The sequence below is a fragment of the Dipodomys spectabilis genome, unplaced genomic scaffold (assembly GCF_019054845.1).
Source record: "Dipodomys spectabilis isolate Male_0828 unplaced genomic scaffold, ASM1905484v1 ptg000140l, whole genome shotgun sequence".
NCBI classification, from domain to species: Eukaryota; Metazoa; Chordata; class Mammalia; order Rodentia; family Heteromyidae; genus Dipodomys; species Dipodomys spectabilis.
Genome location: NW_024870817.1, coordinates 3,155,788 through 3,173,923, shown reverse-complemented (window position 1 = coordinate 3,173,923; position 18,136 = coordinate 3,155,788). Strand labels below are relative to the sequence as shown.

The 18,136-nt window shown below is 32.4% G+C and overlaps 1 protein-coding gene across 12 annotated transcripts in view; it reads left to right on the top strand.

Moving 5' to 3' along the window:
- Positions 1–18,136, top strand: part of Ppip5k2 (diphosphoinositol pentakisphosphate kinase 2) — a 66,768-nt gene that overhangs the window by 35,444 nt on the left and 13,188 nt on the right. For 5 of the 12 annotated variants that reach the window (XR_006149089.1, XR_006149088.1, XM_042690684.1 and 2 more), the window contains exons 20-28: positions 2,229–2,356; positions 3,107–3,221; positions 6,408–6,515; positions 6,599–6,715; positions 11,000–11,167; positions 13,358–13,531; positions 14,796–14,868; positions 16,517–16,636; positions 17,468–17,530. Coding sequence is in view for 10 of the 12 variants with exons in the window: in XM_042690684.1 (XP_042546618.1) it covers positions 2,229–2,356; positions 3,107–3,221; positions 6,408–6,515; positions 6,599–6,715; positions 11,000–11,167; positions 13,358–13,531; positions 14,796–14,868; positions 16,517–16,636; positions 17,468–17,530 (1,066 nt within the window). In the remaining 2 variants the exon portion in view is untranslated. The remainder of the gene's footprint in view (positions 1–2,228; positions 2,357–3,106; positions 3,222–6,407; positions 6,516–6,598; positions 6,716–10,999; positions 11,168–13,357; positions 13,532–14,795; positions 14,869–16,516; positions 16,637–17,467; positions 17,531–18,136) is intronic. The other 7 variants (XM_042690688.1, XM_042690687.1, XM_042690692.1 and 4 more) reach the window with 5 other exon arrangements.

Here is an 18,136-nt window from a genome sequence, read left to right as displayed (position 1 = left end):
GGACAAAACAAAAATTATACCCAAACCACTAGTCTTATTTTTGGTAAATTCACAAATTTAAAACGAAGTTTTGTTTATTTTTTAAAATATATGTTTTGGCCAACACCAGTGGCTTATGCCTGTATCCTAGCTACTAAGGAGGCTGAGATCTGAGGATCTGGGTTCAAAGCCAGCCCATGCTAAAAAGTTCCCTGAGACTATCTCTAATTAACGACAAGAATACAGAAGTGTAGCTATGGCTCAAGAGTTTAAGCCTCATGACCAAAAAGAAAATTAGAAAAAAATATATATAAGTTTTGAACTTATTTTATAAATTCAGGAACAGAAAACTTGGACTTAACATTTTGTTTGGTAGGTCTTTATTTTGGCATAAGTGGGAATTTCTTCACTGTATAATTGGACATTGAGTTCAATTTAGTTACACTTAGCCTTCATCAGTCTCCAAAATCCCCGGATAAAATTCTGCATGTATTCATAATCATTGGAAAAGTAGTTAAAATTATAAATATTTATAGTAGTCACTTGTAATGAAATACAAGTTTGAGTAGAGAAAAAGTAATTTTACATATATAGTTCCCAAGCAAATGAATACTGTAAACTTTGAGACTTGATTACTCAAATTTAAAATTTTGACTTACTTAGAAAATGCATGTTAAGAGTAACACTAAATGTTCAAGATGTGTTTATGTATTCTGGTATACTTTAACACATTACTATGCTTCTAAAAACTTAGCTTCTGCTCTTAAATTGAATTTTTATAATTATGCTATGTGAATTACATAATTCAAATCATATCTAGGTTTACATAAGACAACAAAGGTCTATACAAATCATTTTAACAGTTGAAGTAACTAATTATGCTAGATATTTATGCTATTATAAATTTAACATTTCCCTTTTATCTATCTTACCAGTAAATTTGTTCTCTGATTTAAAATTGTGCGTTAAAATAGTCATGAGAGCATGATAATAGATAGAATATGTAAAGCCCAAATCTGATATTAAAATTCTCTTAGTTAAGACAGCATACATTTTGAAGTTTGAAGATGATTACTTTCGTTAATTGTATATTATGAAATGCGGAAAATTTGTGCCATAAACTCCAACACACTGTCATGGAAATCATCACAGAAGATTTTAAATAGCCTCATCTGGTATTTTAATCAGTTCTGTTTGTGTGAGAAATATCCTAACTACATAGGAGAATAAATCTAAGAATTGTTTGGTACTGAAAGATGGTATCAAATAAGCAAAAATGTCACTTGTAAAAGTGACATATTGTATATAAATATATACCTTTTATATACCCACCTCAAAAGTCATCTATACTTGAAAAATTGTTGACTTAAGGAAATAAGCTATCCTTTAAAATAACTAACCCCAAAATATGTTATCTATTCTGATGTTTTGGCATCTGAATCTTTATGGATATTCTTTTGGCAGGAAGTAGTTTTAAGCAGAAGTGTCCCAAAATAAACATGGGGAGCAGCTGTGTGTGAATTTCTGTTAGGATATTCTCCTTTCTTCCTGTCTGGGTCCCCACTCCCCACTTTATTCCTTTTCCCTTTTCCATTGTTGTCATTCACACAAATCACAAATTTCCTTTTTTCATATAAAATCAATTTATAACCTGTGACTTTGAAGCTAATTTCATTACAGTTTACTATAAAATTACTATATTGTCTTGATTTTTCACCTTTAATCAATTCCTTATGGTTCTGATTAATTCGTGATTATAAGTGTTAAGTTTAATCATTCTGTGGCATCTTTTCTTACTACCAGTTAGAACTTTAACATATTGGCAAAAGTCTGAGTCTAATCATGTGTTGGGCTTTTTAATCTTTGCCATCTTGATCGGTAAAATTCTCTTGATTTAAGTTTCTATTTCTTTTTATGTTAATTGCCTATTCTGTATTTTAGTTTTCCTATTTTCAGTCCATCTTTTAATATTATGTGAAACTACTCATAAAAATTGTATTCCTCTGTTCATTCTGTCCTCTTTAGAAGTAAGTTCCTTGCTTTGTCAGTTTCACCACAGAATACTTCCTATTATACCTATTAATTTGAACGTAGTATATTTGCAGTTGAAAAAATGTCAAACTTTCAAGATCTCTAATGTTCCAACAAATTTTAATAATATATTTGTGTCTCAGTAGAATTCTTTATTTCAAGAGTTTGGAGCTCTTAATGATTATATCCCTTGTCTAATACTATGTATTTTCTCTCAGGAATATGGTATAACTAAAGCTGAAAAACTGGAGATTGCCAAAGGCTACTGTACTCCTCTAGTTAGAAAAATTCGCTCAGACCTTCAGAGGACACAAGATGATGACACTGTAAATAAACTCCATCCCGTGTAAGAACCTGTTAGTTGTTTTAGTCCATGTGTGTCTATTTTTGCACACTTCAAATCTACTTACTCTTTTGATGTTTTTGTGTAGAAGTCAGGAGTGTGTAATTTGGTATACTGTAGAAATAGATTGCCTAGAGATTCTTAATTAGGTTTTAGTAGTGCTAAGGATCAGATCCAGGGCCTTACACATACTTGGCAAACACTGCCACTGAGTGCCATCCCCAACATGGGTTTTTTGAGACTGGATCTCACTATAATTTAGGCTAACCTTGAACTTGATACCCCCTTCCTCCATTTCCTAAATACTAGAGTTACAGGAATGACCCACTGTGATGCTAAATTGGAGAAAATCTGTAGTGAACTTGGGAAAAGATGTATATTGTCATTATGTGGTATCATCGGTGTGTGTCCTGTGGAAAGCATTAGTGTTTGAGGATATTTAGGTCTAAGACCACTGGTGATCTCTTTTACAGTGAACTTAATTACTACAGTTTGTTAATTAAATTTACTCAACATTTACTTATTCAACATTATAATCTTTTCCTGAAAAACAAAGTGGAATAGGCTTATCCTTTCCCTTTCCTATCCCTTATCTATCAAAATATCAAAGTAAGTCCTTTGTTGTGGTTGGAAAATGTATAGATTTATATACTTGGGGCTTTTCTAATAGTGTTAGATTCTATCTTATACAACAATTTTGAGACAATAATTTTTGAGTAGTTACATTTTAGCACTGTCTACTTCTATCTTTAGGTATTCCAGAGGTGTTTTATCTCCTGATCGTCATGTCCGTACTAGATTATATTTCACCAGTGAAAGCCATGTACATTCTTTACTGTCAATACTTCGCTATGGTGCCTTATGCGATGTAAGTATAAGTTATTCCAGTCTTTAGTGACAATTTTGTTTCCTTGAATTTGTAGTCAAGTTGCTTGTACTACTGTGGTACTAATTGTTTTGATTTTCCATAACTTTTCAAGGACTTGATATATGCTGAACATGTTGTTAAGACTTCTAGAATAGAGACATGTTCTCTTTCCTTCTGAGAAGACCAATTTACTCAAGTGATAATGAAGTACTTTATATCTAAAGTACTTTAAAGTGCTATGTATATACAGGTAGGATAAAGAGATGCTGATAAATATGAGCATTTTGAGGTCAGACTTGACAAGTCTTAAGTGTATGATTAGACATGTGCCTCTTATGTGCCATATAATAACACACCAAGATTCAGAGTTCAGAGGGTTGACTAGCATCAGTTAGGTAGTTTAACTTAAGGGTCTCCTGAGGTTACAGTCAGACAGGGCCTGCCATTCATGTCATCTCAAAAATGTTCTCTCATGTTTAGTATATACTCTCATGTCTAATATATTGACTGTTAGTTGAGACCTTACCTGGAATTGTCAACCAGAGTAATATCAGACCACTCGTGTGACTTGCTTCCTCAAAATAAATTTGAGTTACAAAAGGGAGCTTCCTAGGAAACAAGCATGTGGCATTTCTGTGTCACTTCTACTGAAGCCTTTGGTCCAGGAAGACACAGAAAGCTGTATCCAGATTTAAAACAATGGAAATTAACTCACTAAGTGAGCAGAGTATTACTATAAAAAATATACAGGGTAAATATATGTGGTGGTCAATGCTGGAAAACACATTCTGCCTTAGTGTGCTTATTCAAGGGCACAACAGTTTCTTCCCACAAGCAAAGTTCACTTAGCCTCTCCAGCATCCTCTAGGTAAATTTACCACGTAAATTTAAGAGTCTAGAATCTCGTCTCTAAACTCACAAAAAGATAAAAAATTTTCCTGTGCTTTTTTTTCCAGCATATATTGGCATTCACAATTGTATACAAAGTGATCTTTAACAGAAAATTTTTTCATACTTAGAAATGGTGATGATTTGGTATGTGTCTATATCATTACTAGGCCTTGATAATAATAATGATCAAAATTATCCTAAGGCTATTTCAGTGTTTTAGTCCCATCAAAATTTCAAATTATAGCCTGGTACTGCTGATGGCTTACACCTATAATCTTAGCTACTTAGGAGATTGTGATCAAGACAAGAGTTTGTATACTTTATTTTTTTGGAGGGAAAAGAGACACGTATCTCTAACATGGTACTCTTGTTAATCCTTTATATACGATATAAAGTAGAAAGAACATGAAGAGTATAGGAACTGATAGAATGCCTGTGTTTAGAATGATGGATAAACTGGCAGCAGATAAGGATTCCAAATCTGCTTGGATTTCTAATGTGAGTAGCAAGGTTTAAAGCAGAGAAGTGTGTGATAAAGACTTGGAAGTTGTCAGTCATGTAATTTGGACAAGGGTTGTGGGAGTGGATCTAGAGCTTATTGGGATATATTGAATGTAGACTTGCTTTCTAGCACAAAAACAAAACAGTCCTACTCTTTAAAAAATATGTACTTCAGAAAAATTGATGTATTGTCTAAAGTAAAAATTAATGATGATACCAATGGTGTCCTATTTTCTAATTTTTTTTTTGTTTGAATTGAATTCAAAATTCTAGCTAGATTTCAGAAGTTAGGTACAGAAAGTGGTCTTCACTTTAAAAAAATGATTGTGGTTTCTTACATACTGTGTTCAAGAAGATACCACTAAATGTTATTTAATTTTAAATATTCTTTAGGACAGACTTAGTAAAAATCTGCATCTATAACACTGAACCTAGGTAGTATTCTTTATAATGTATAATAAAAATCTCATTTACTTCATCAAATAAAATAGTATTTAATTTAAGCTTATTATTTTTAATAATTTGCATTTAGTGAAACTTAGAAATACTATACTAATTTATGCTATTTACAGTTTTGAAATTTGAACATATTATCACAAATATTCATCCCCGAAACACATACATCTATTCACCTACAAAGTGATACCTTTTTATTTTAATTCTATAGCTTCTTAGTTTAGGAAAAACAATGTAAAGGAAATACTAAATACTTTGAAGGAAATACTAAACAGTGAAAAAGAAATATGAAATAAGAAATATGTAATGGCAAGAAGTCTTATATATTTTTTAAAACAAGCACATTCGATAATGAAGTTCACAATATTATATGCCTTTGTTAGGTATAAAATTGTTGAGTGCTTTTATAGTACACTTAAGGCTTACATACAATAAAAGAAAACTATCTTCGGGCTGGGAAGGTGACTCAGTGGTAGAGCGCTTGCCTTGCATGCTTGAGGCCCTGGGTTAGATTCCTTAGCACCACATAAGCAAAAAAGAAAAAAGCCGGAAGTGGCACTGTGGCTCAAGTGGTAGAGCACTAGCCTTGAGCTGAAGAGCTGAGGGGCAGCGCCTAGGCCCAGAGTTCAGGCCCCATGACCGGACCCCCGCAAAAAAAAAAAAAAAAAAAAAGGAAAAAAAAAACTATCTTCAATCTACATAAAGTTTGTAAAGACTTTGATGACAATTAACTATGGACTTTACTTTTTGACTAATTTTACATCTTCTACTTTAATGCTTATAACATATGTTCTGTAATAATATCTTTTGATTCTGATGTTCTGTGAAGATATTTAAAGATCAGTAATTCTCTAAATGAAGATGGGGGAATGGTACAAGATGGTAAGGTCAATGGAACTTCAATATGCCTCCTCCTGCTGACATTTTAGAATCATTGTATGTAAAGGATATTCACTATGTATGTACATCACAAACACAGACTTCATTATATTGAGAAGAAAAACATACGGTTAATATATGGTGTTAAGAACTATGATAGCTACTCTGCTTGGTATCTTTGTTCCTTACCCTCTGTTCCTTCATTAGTGGGTGTCATATTTCAAAACATGATTTTTATTTTGTAGAAACTGTTTCAGGACTTAAGAGTTTCTGATACTATTGATATTTGTTTAAACTAGCTTAAGACACAGTAAGATGGTGAATTTGAAAGATTTTTCATGTAAGTATTCACCTAATATATATGGTATCACACAGGATTAAACAAACTCTGAAATTGATAATAAAGTGAATTTTAGGAATATAGAATGGAAAAATTCTTACCCTATACCATTTGATTAGGAATCAAAGGATGAACAGTGGAAACGAGCTATGGACTATTTAAAAGTTGTTAATGAACTCAACTACATGACACAGATTGTTATCATGCTTTATGAGGATCCTAACAAGGTAAAAGAGTTCTTGATTTATGTTACCAGGGGCAAATGAATACTTGAAGTTCTTCACTGTAAAGATATTTTTCATATTTTTAGGATCTTTCATCAGAGGAACGCTTTCATGTTGAATTACACTTTAGTCCAGGAGCCAAGGGCTGTGAAGAAGATAAAAATTTACCATCTGGCTACGGATATAGACCTGCCTCCAGAGAGGTAATGAAGACATGTAGAGAACTTGCAGTGCTTGGTTACCACCGTCCTAGATTTCCATAAGGCTTCTTGAAGTTTTCTGTTATGTCCTATACATAATTCTTATCACCAACAGCTTAAACTTTTGAAAATATGATTTAGATGGACATTTTTAAAATTTTTAAAATTTTAACTTTCTAAATTTTTCATTTGAAGCCAAATGTTCAGATTGGCAAAGTATAATTTTTGTTGTTGTTTTACTGAAGTAGTACTTCTGCTAAATAGTACTTCTGCCTAGCGCTTGATGTGAGATATTCCATTTTCATTTTTTCTGTATTAAGGACTAAATACTGTCTGGATGATTTTATATAAGTTTTGTGCTATTTTTTTACCTGAAATACTTATTAAAATTGGTTGTGTAGAAACTCTCTAGATATGAAATATTTAAGACTATTTGGGAATATTTTTACTTACATTTTCAATTTCTTTAATTAATGTACTACTGATGACAGAGATCTAGTCTCCTGAATTCAATGATTTTAATTCATAAATATATTGTGGGATATATTGAATGTAGACTTGCCTTCTAGCACAAAAACAAAACAGTGCCACTCTAAAAAATATACACTTCAGGGAGAAAAGGAAATAAATGTTTATTAAATTTTCCAGTCAAAATGAGGACTATATAAGCTTTCTGTCTTACAGAAAGCCCCAGACGTGGTAGTGCACAGTTGTAATCTTAGCACTTGTGAGTCTGAGGAAGAAGGATCACAAATTCAAGGGTAGCCTGGGCTACAAAGGAAGATTGTCTCAAAAAAAATAAAACAGATAATTAACAGAGAAAATTGGAGTTTATACTTGATACTTCTTTCTGTCAGGAGCTAGTCTATAAGAAAGGGTATAAAAGACTGTAAGAAAATGAATGACCCTATAGCCTTTGAAATGGGTCTTGTGATTAAAAAATGAATCTTTCCTCCTGGAAAAAACTCAAGTATTCTTCATATACTCTTATAAATCATATGCATACCTCACACATGCTTCTCTTCTATATGCTTTTTACTCACATTTATTCTTTATTCTTATGTATACTGAACCTCTTTGGCTTCCTAATTTATTTCTAGTAGGATTTCTTACCATTAGTGTGTAAATTGTTTTCAGGTTTCTCAAATAACACAATAATTCTGGTGAGTATGTCCTCAATTCTCACAAGTATAATAAAATGGTATAATAAAATATTCTGGATGTACATTACATGTATTGTCTGATAATATGTTAGCAGTTAATTCTCTTGTGAAATCTCAGTTGAAAAGGATTAAATGGTATCTCTTTTCCCATTACGTCTTCCTACCCATTTACTTTCAACCTTTTGTAGTGTGACTTCTTTAGATAAAATATATTTAAGTTTTGAAGGAATGACATTGATCAAGATACAGTTTTCTTAAAAACTGATATGTTGAATTGAAATTCTTTTGTACAACCACTTAAAGATATTTTTTAAAAAGATACATTTAATTTTTATGCAGTTTCATAATCTTATCTTTGAATAATAAAACTTGACTTTTGGGAGGGTTTATTATATCACCTTAAACCACTCACTATTTTTCTATTTGTTCTACATTTTTGTATTTGTTTTCTTCTCATTTATTGACTTTCTTGAAATTATTTTCCACCAATAGGATGACTGGTAATTTTACATTATTTTGCTATCATTTTAATGGCTAGTCTTGAGTAATAATATGAATCCCTGACTTGTTAATGTCAGAAGAACTTTTAATATTTAGTAGGCAATACGAAATATTTTAATTATATTTACTCTCCCATCTTATTGTTATATTTTTACTTACTCATATTTTAGGAAATATATTTTAAATCTCATTATTATTGTTTAAGTAAATATTTGTTTAGACTAGGACCATTAGAATGCTCTTATAGAATATTGCTGACCATGCTAACTCATATCTATAAATTGAGCTACTCAGGAGGCAAAGATAAGGATCGTAGTAGTTCAAAGCCAGCCTGGGCAAAAAGTTATCAAGTCTGCAAATCAACAAATAAACCTGCATGGTAGTACATACGTTTTTAATACCAAAAAGCCTAAAAAGATGGCCACTATCCAAAGCCAGCCCTGGTTAAAAATATGAGGCCTTATGTGAAAAATAACTAAAGTAAAAAGGGCTGGTCGTGTGAGTACCTAGTAGTAGAGTACCTGCCTAGAAAATATGAAGACTTGAGTTCAGCAGAATCATAGCTTGAGGCCTCATCCTAACTCACGGAGCTGAGCTCAGTGGCATGCCCTATAATCAAAGCTACAGGAAAAGGTAAGATTGGGAGGACTGTAATTCCAGGCCAGCTTTGGCAAAAACGTTTATAAGGCCTCATCTCAACAGAAAAGGCTGGGTATATTGCTTGTTCCTGTTAGCTGTTTTGGGAAGTGTAAATAAATAGTAGGACCACGGTCTAGGCTGTCTGATGCAAACAAATGAGACTCTGTGTCAGAAATACCCAGAGCAAAGCCAGGTGGCTCACTCCTATAATTCTTGCTAACGAGGAAGCTGAGATCTGAGGATCATATTCTGAGCCAGCCAAAACAGAAAGTTCATGAGACAGTTATCTTCCAATTAACGACCCAAAAGCTAGAAGTGAAGCTGTGGCCCAAGTGTTAAAGTGCTAGCCTTGAGCAAAGAAGCTCAGGGACAGCACACAGGTAGGTAGGTAGGGAGAAGAAGAGGGAAGGATAGAGAGGGAAGGAAGGAGGAGGGAAGTCAGGAAGGTCAGCAGAAAGGTAGAAGGGAGTGGGGGGAGAGGAAGGCAGGCAGAAAAGGAGGACAGGAAGGAAGGAAGGAGGGAGGGAGGAAGCGAGGGAAAGGAAAAAAGGAAAGGAGGGAGTGACCAGGGCAAAAATGAAGATTTAGTGCCTGCTATAGCAAGCACAAAACCCAAATCCCAGGACAGTCCCCGTTCTCCCCGCCCCCTCCCCACCTAGAAAAGAAAAAGAAAATTGTAGAATGGAAATTGTACTTTATGTATCTGTATCCTAGAATAATCCCTAGTACATGGTATACATTAAATGTAGTATTAATATATTATTGAATGATTATTTTTATGCATTATCACATTTATTGGAAATATTTAGGGTAGAATTAAAGAATTCTAAAATTCACATATTTTAAAGCTGTTTTATTTTGTCCCTGGATTGAGAACATTTCTATATATTTAAATGAATTTTTTTATTTTATTTGTATTTTTCAAATAAGTTTTTTTTATTGTGAAAATACTGTACAGAGGGGTTACAATCACATGAGCAAGGTAATGAGTACATTTCTTATCTTCCTCCTTTGTTTTTCCCCTACCATCCCTATCCTCCCATCTCCACAACTACAACCCCCCTACACACACACACACACACACACACACACACACACACACACACACACACTCACACACACACACACACACACACACACACACACCTGCCTAAATTGTAAAGTTTGTTTTTTGACATGGTGTCTTGTACATCTCATTGTTTTAAAATTAATCTTTACTTTCATATTGTTACCTGTTATTGTTGTTTGCATGTTTGATGATACTGAACTGAATACTTCATATATACATAAATTTCTTTTTAACCTGTGGGTTTGAACTCATGGCCTCATGTTTGTTAGGAACCCGAACCCCTGAGCAATCCTCAACTTCCATTTTTTCTTTGCATTAGTTATATTTTAGATAATGTATCACACTTCTGCCTTCCATTCTCCTACCTGTGCCTCTGCTCGGATTATAAGCATGAGCCACCATGCTAGTATTATTTTATTAGATGGAGTCTCTCTAACTTTTCCCCAGGTTGGCCTGAAATTGAACTTCTCATGGCCTCTGCTTTCTTAGTAATTGGGATTATAGGCAGAGCTACTGTGCCTGGAAATATATGTTTTTTTAATTGTCTTCTTAAAAATTTGTTGGTTTAACATCTCCATAGAGTACATATTTTGAAGTCAAGACTTTCTCAAGCTACCTAGTAGTATAAAATTAGATTGTTATAAGAGTTTGTTTAATATTAATTCATTTGAGACAAAAAAAGTTATGGTGATTACTTATTGGTATTTGAATTTGTTTTTGAATTTGAAAGAATTTTGTTTGGGGAGGGGAGTAAGTGGTCCTTTGAGAAAGGATCTTACCACGTATCCCCTACCAGCCCGGAAATCCCGATCTTGCTGCCTCAGTATCTTGAGTGTTCAGATTATAGTGCTTTACCACTATCACTCTAAGGAAATTTTTTAACTTGAATTTTAAGTGTACTGTATTTTCTCACAGAATGAAGGCAGGAGATCTTTTAAAATTGATAATGATGATGAACCTCATACTTCTAAAAGAGATGAGACTGATCGAGCTGTGCTATTGTTTAAACCAATGGTATCAGAACCAATTCATATACACAGGAAGTCTCCACTTCCTCGAGCTAGGAAGGTGGCTACCAGCGAAGTAAGTGTATCTGTCAAAGCATGTTTTTCGTAAAGTTAACTAACTATATATATATATATATATATTTATCAATAAAAATGAAAAGAAAATACAGCTTTAATTATAGAGCTTGGGATCCTGACAAATTTTCGTCAACTTTGTCTATTTTTTCAAACAAATTTTTTAAATGTAGCAACAATAGGAAAACAAACAGATGAGTTTTAAAACAGCACTTTGTATATAATTTTTACTAGAATTTAATTCAAATATTAAATAAGGCCTTCATAACAACTTGATAGACTGATATTTGTCATGTCACATTAGATTATTCTTCAATAAAAATTATTTTAAAGAGTCTGCCTTTTAGTGCATAAAAATTTTTTATTTTGTTAAAAGTATACAAGAATTGCAAAAAGTGCTTCAACAATAACTGATTCCAGTAGCACTCAGGTTAAAATATGCTATTCCAAATTTTTAACATGATTGTAAATATCTGTATATAAGTTTGAGATTTTTATGGTATAACTGAAAAAGCTACCTTTGTATTAAGAACTATAATTAAATAGGTAAACAGATTATACATACTAACAGAACGATATTTAAATAACCAAATCCTTCAAATTAAAGTTGAACAATTAGTATAGTGATTAAATTTTTTATCATCTTATTTTTTTGTACTCCTTATTTTGAGTTATCTACTCTAGAATGATTTTTGTAGTTCTGATTAGTGTCAATACTTAACGTCTTTTCTAACAAAAACTAGCTAAATTAGTCTAAAGCTAGAACCACCAGATTTTAAGATACATTTTTGTTGAAGTTTGCATATAACAAGTCTTAACAGATAAGAATATGAATAATCAAAAAGAAAAAAGAAAAGTTCATTTTTACAATAACAAATTGTATAAGTGTGTTTTAAGATTCTCAAATCTCAAATAACTTGACAATTGTATCTAAGAAAACAATCTATTAATAATATAGATCCTTTTGGCTTGATCATTTAATAAAAAGTAGGTCATTATAAGTTATACTAATTAGGCTTATCTTGAATATGACATTTTATTTTAATTATAAAAGGGGGGTTATGTTTTAAAAACAAAGAGAATGGTTAACAAGTACTTGATTATTTATTCTATTATATTTTATTTGAAAAATGAGAATTCTGTGGCTATGTCCAGGTATGCTAATCTTTGAAATGCTAGAAATGATTTCTATGAATATAACCTAAACCACCATTTGTGTGAGGTCAGTGATTTTGATGTGTTATGAACAGCAATCTGCAGTTAACCAGTTTGTTTAGAATTTCACAATCAAACCCTCTTCTGCCTCCCAGAAGGCCTTTGTAATACGGACACAGCACAAAATATTTTGAGTCTTGACTTTGCAACCCATCTATATTTATAAAGCTTCAACTAAATCACTGCCCTTGTCCCTTAGAGTACAGAACATATTTTCTCATGAATACTTAGTTGTTTGTGAGAGATTATGTCTCTACCATACAAAACATTTACTTCCTTAAGATAAATTATTCAAGTAAAACCTTGAAGACTCTTTCTGACACATGGAGATAGAAATTTGTACTTTCAAAAGATATACAGAGAAAAAGACTATTGTTTTCATTTTGTGCAAGTAGATTTTACTTTGTCCTCATGGATACAAAACTGAATATGCAAACACAAACATGGAACAATTAGAATGTTTTGCTGCATGTTTTGCCTACTGAACTTTGTAAAATAATCTTTGGGAGTGGATAAACACATAGCCTGAAAGTATAAAAAAATACAATCAGTGTCCATCTTATGAATTTTTTTACATGTCAAGCAGACAGACTTTTTCACAGTATATGAAAAATCTTTAACCCTTTATACAATCTTTGTGCTTTTACTGAAGTACTCACCTCAAATAGCACAAAATCTTATCAATATCTAAAATGAAGCAAAATACTTTCATATTTAAATAGTTGCCAAAAAAGAAGTATTAAAATTATTCCAGTTTTTAGAGAGAAATTTTAATTATGAAAGCAGTATTAAAAGTATTTTAAGTTAATCAGATATTTTTATAATCATTATCCTTTGGCTCCCAAATTACTGTTTAATAGTTTTTAAACTGTATTTTTTTTTCTTTCTGATCATTTGGCTCTGTTGTATCTAACTTTGCATGCTCTGCTTTTTGTTTGTTTGTTTGTTTGTTTTTTGCCCCCTTTCTCACTTCCAGGAAGAGAGCCCCCTGAGTGTGTCTAGCCCAGAGGGTACTGGTACCTGGCTGCATTATACCAGTGGTGTGGGTACTGGGCGTCGAAGACGCAGATCAGGGGAACAAATCACTTCTTCCCCTGTCTCCCCCAAATCATTGGCTTTCACATCCAGTATTTTTGGCTCATGGCAACAGGTTTTTAAACTTTACTTCATTAAACATTTTTCTTCCCTGCATTCAGAGCAACAAAGAGCTGTCTTTGAGGACATCTAATCCCTTACAATTTTACATCAGAGTAAATCCTTCTGTTTTTAAATTTTAAGCTTGTTTAAAAATAATTTGATATCTGACAATATTTGAGGGAAAGAATAACTGCTCACATTGCATGCGCTTATTAGCCTTTTTACTGAGAAAGTTTTACATATCCAGGATTTTTTAAAATCATCAATAAATTTTATTCTGGATCTTTAGCCTGCTGATTTAATTACTTACAAAGAAAAAATCTTTCTTTTACTTGTTTTTTGAAAACTTTTAGAAAAATAATTATGAAATTTCATTATATGAAAGTGTACTTAGCCTGTACTCCATAAATAAAATTTTTTTATTCCATTTGAAATGTGCTGAGAATTTAAACATTTAAGTGTCAAAATTTACATGGCCTGGTGTAAATAGCAAGATACATCTATTAGTGATTGCTCTTTCCCTCACTATTCCTTTATGTCACAGTGTATAATTAAGGGATATATATAATATGTTTTTTAAGGGATATATACAATATGTTTTTCTTTGAACTTTAACAGGCAAGTCGTATGTGCCCATCAAACCATATAATTAAAAATAAAATGACTTCAGAAGGACTTTCTGTGATGTCATTTAGAAACTTAAAATACTTTTTGTTTTGTTTCAATGGAAGATCTGCTGTCACAGATGACTTCATTGATAATTTCAGCAATTTCCTTTGGAAATATAATGCATTTAATTATAGCAAAAGGGATTATGGTATCCATTAAGGCTGTCAATATTTAAAGGTTACTCTGATAAAGCCCATGCATGGATCAGTACTTCTATGGTGACCTCAACAGTCTCTGTCTTTTCTTTTGTTTGTGGTTGTTTTTTCCCCCCTTCAAATACAGGAGCTGTTTAAGAATGGGAATTTGGCTTCTTTTAAAAGAGAATAAAATTATATCAATCTAGTAATTATTTCTTCTCATCTGTCTTGTTTCATACATGATGTTTCATTCTGAATGCCTGCTTTGCACCACCTCATTGCAACGACCACATATGAAATGGACTCCCTTAAGACGGGATCTTGCATGATCTTTCATGTTTTGTGTGTCTCTACTAATATTTATCATACAGCTTATTAACCTTTGTCTGTCTGAAACAGGCTGCATATGAAGTATGGATTTTTGAGTTCCTTTTTCTGTTTTATTTCACTTATTTCATGTTCCTTACACAGGTTGTATCTGAAAATGCTAATTACCTACGAACACCAAGAACTCTAGTGGAACAGAAGCAGAGCTCTACTATAGGTATGTGGTGCAAAGGAAATTTTGTATTATATATCCTTCATAAACTCACTATTGTATACATGTGTAAAACTCATCAGGGGTAATAGCATGACCAAATGTTATGCTTAGTTTGTAATTAATATGTACTAATTCAGAAATGTTTTGTTGTACAGCTCAATGAAAATTTTTAATTTTGTGTTGTAACCCTTTGAATGCCTACTACGGTAACCATTTAATCTACTTGCCAATGCTGTGTTCTAACCTTGTACTGTGTAAGTTAATTTATGAAGGACATTTCATTTCCCTGATTGATAATGAATGAAAAGATGCTATTGCCTGCAAAAAGCTTCTTTCTACTCGAAAGATATTTAAGTGAAAAGTGTTTCAAACCCAATTTGAGTTTATTCATTTTCCTTGTGAGCAGATTTTAAGGAAAACTAAAGCAAAATTAATGCACAGTTTCAACCTTACCTTTTTTTTTTTTTTTGAGCTCTAAGCATAAGTGCTTCTTTGCTGACAGCAACATTGGAAAACAAGTTTTAAACCCAATATTGATTAAAAAAAAAAAAAAAAACTTTTGATAAATTCTTGCCCAAATAAGTTGAATGAAAGCATGAATAGACTTCATTGTAAGTTAAACTCTGTATATATATACTATAGTCTCTCTACTTGGTGTTTGAGCTATATTGATTCCCATATATGAGGATCTTTCTTGAGCTAATTACATACATATGCCATATATTTAAGGCTTAATATTCACAAGTTTCATTATGGAAACTTATATACTAACCCTTTTTATTTAACTGTCACTATATTTGACAGAAATAATGGTTATACTTTTGCTTGAATGTAAGAATTCTGCTAAAAATTAAGCATAAATGTACACTGGTTTGCATGACTGAAATTTTTTTGCCTGTTGTCACAAATAAGTAAGATTTAATTACTTTCTTTTTAAGAATTATTGATAATTCTTAAGTCAAGGCATCAGAAAGATTTTTTGCAAGCATTTAAAGAATACTGATTTATTGTAAATTAATTGTGCCAGGAAATATGCTTTTTTTATTTTTTATTTTTTTAATTGCCGGTACTGGGGTTTGAACTAGGGCCTAGGCTCTGTCCTTTAGCTTTTTCACTTAATGTTGGCTGAATACCACTTGAGCCACTTCTCCACTTCTGGCTTGTTGGTGGTTAATTGTGATAAGAGTTTCATGCACTTTTCTACCTGGTCTGGCTTTGAACTGAGATCCTTAGATTTCAGCCTTGTGAGTAGGGTTGGATTACAGGCAGTAGCTACTGGCGCCTGGCTATATATTGATTCTTAAAAGTAGGTTTTCCAAATTCCTTCTCATCCTAAACTATTTTATATGGTGGTATTTTTAATATGTTTAGGATGTGAATGTCTGGTCATTGTCTGGGGATATTTTCTCAAAGGTAGCATTTTTTCCAGCACTGTTTGCCTCATTCATAAATTTGATATATAATAGTGCTTATCAAAAGCATTGTATTAAAACTATCACTATTAAAACTGCAAGCATATGTGAGCCTGTTCAAGGCCCTGCCACAGGCTACCTGTGTGTTGGTAAGACCATGTTAACTGCATGCTGCATGATTTCCCAATGTGAATGGAAGAACACCCGTTTTTGTATGTATTTTCTCTAACTTCCATCAGGGTCTCACTGTTCGGGCCTGTTTAGCACCTCAGTGCTCGGGGGTTCTTCAAGCGCTCCTAACCTACAAGATTATGCTCGTACTCATCGTAAAAAGCTGACTTCTTCTGGCTGCATAGATGGTATGTGCACATATGCACACTCAAACTCATACCTACACCCACGCACACACCCATGAGCAGTATTTCTCAAAAGCAAGTCTAAGGCCAGCGTGGAATCCTATCATCCTTTTCATAAATGACTTCTAGTGCTCTCTGTTTTCCACAGCTCGAATCTATCTTTGATCAAACAGTTAAAACCTGTATTAAACTTATAGAACTTATACAATAAGTAGCTTGCTATAATGGAAAATAAAAAGCTTCATTATGATCTTCTTTTAGATAACTGATAATCCATATTACAAAAATTAACTTTTTTTCATCTTAAACTTTTCTTCATTGTTAACCTCTGATATTGACAAACTAAAGCAAATGTCATGTTTATTAATACAAAAAATATATAGGTGATGTTTTCATAAAATGAACATAGAATAAGAATATAAAGGAAGTCCTGTACTGTTGTTAATGTAACTTTTGATATTTTGATACTCAAAATACTTTTGAGATTCACAGAAAATGTGTCCCTTTTGTTCACCAAGAAGCTTTTTAGCTCTTTCACAACCAGTATTTCTTCAAATATATACATGAGTTTACTTTAGTTATTACAACATGGGTTTACCTGAACTGCCAGCTCATCCTGCTTTTCTTTCTTTATGTATTTCTTTAAACATTTTGCCTCTATCATCAAGCCAGTTTACTGCTTTTAACCAGTATTTGGCTTATTACTTTCTCTCACTGTCCCTTCTGCATGTCACCTAACTCTAACCTCCTCATATATTTGTTTTTCCCTCTTTTTGTTAAGTGTTCTTTTGGCAGCTATTACAAATTTCAGGTACCTGTTTTTCTCTTTCTCAGACGCCACACGCGGTTCTGCTGTTAAAAGGTTTTCTATCTCATTTGCTCGACACCCAACCAATGGTACGTTTTGCTTTTATTTTAAAAGATACTCCCCTGCTTCATCCCTTTTTAATTTTTCTTTTATTTGACTGGGATATACAGTATCATTCTCCATCCTTAATTTTAATTGGCATATAGTTCCAATTTATTACTTGCCCAAATTATTGATACTGTCTAGCTCTTTTTTTTTCAGTTGTAATTTCATAGTAATTTAACATTACTCATCAAACATTTAAATGACCACAATAATAATGAGTTTTAATCCTAAATTAACACCTGAAAATTCTAATTTTTAAGTAATCAGTTTATACAGATTTTTAAATACAATCAATATTTCTTAATTTGTTCTTAATTCTTAATAATTTTAATGTTTTTTTTTTATTTCCTTCCTAATTCCTTTCCTAGTCACATGGTTTTTATTACTGAGATAGTTAATAAAAATACAGAGCAACCCATGTCAAAGAGCCAAATGAGAAATGTCTTTAAAAATTTCCAGGAAACCAGCTCATCCAGGTGTCCCTGTGTATTACTGTCCCTGGCTATTTGTCTAACGCAGAACTGGACTTGGTCTGGAGCACTCTGGAAACTGCAGCATTTGCTTTGTCCTTATGTTGCAATATAGTTTGC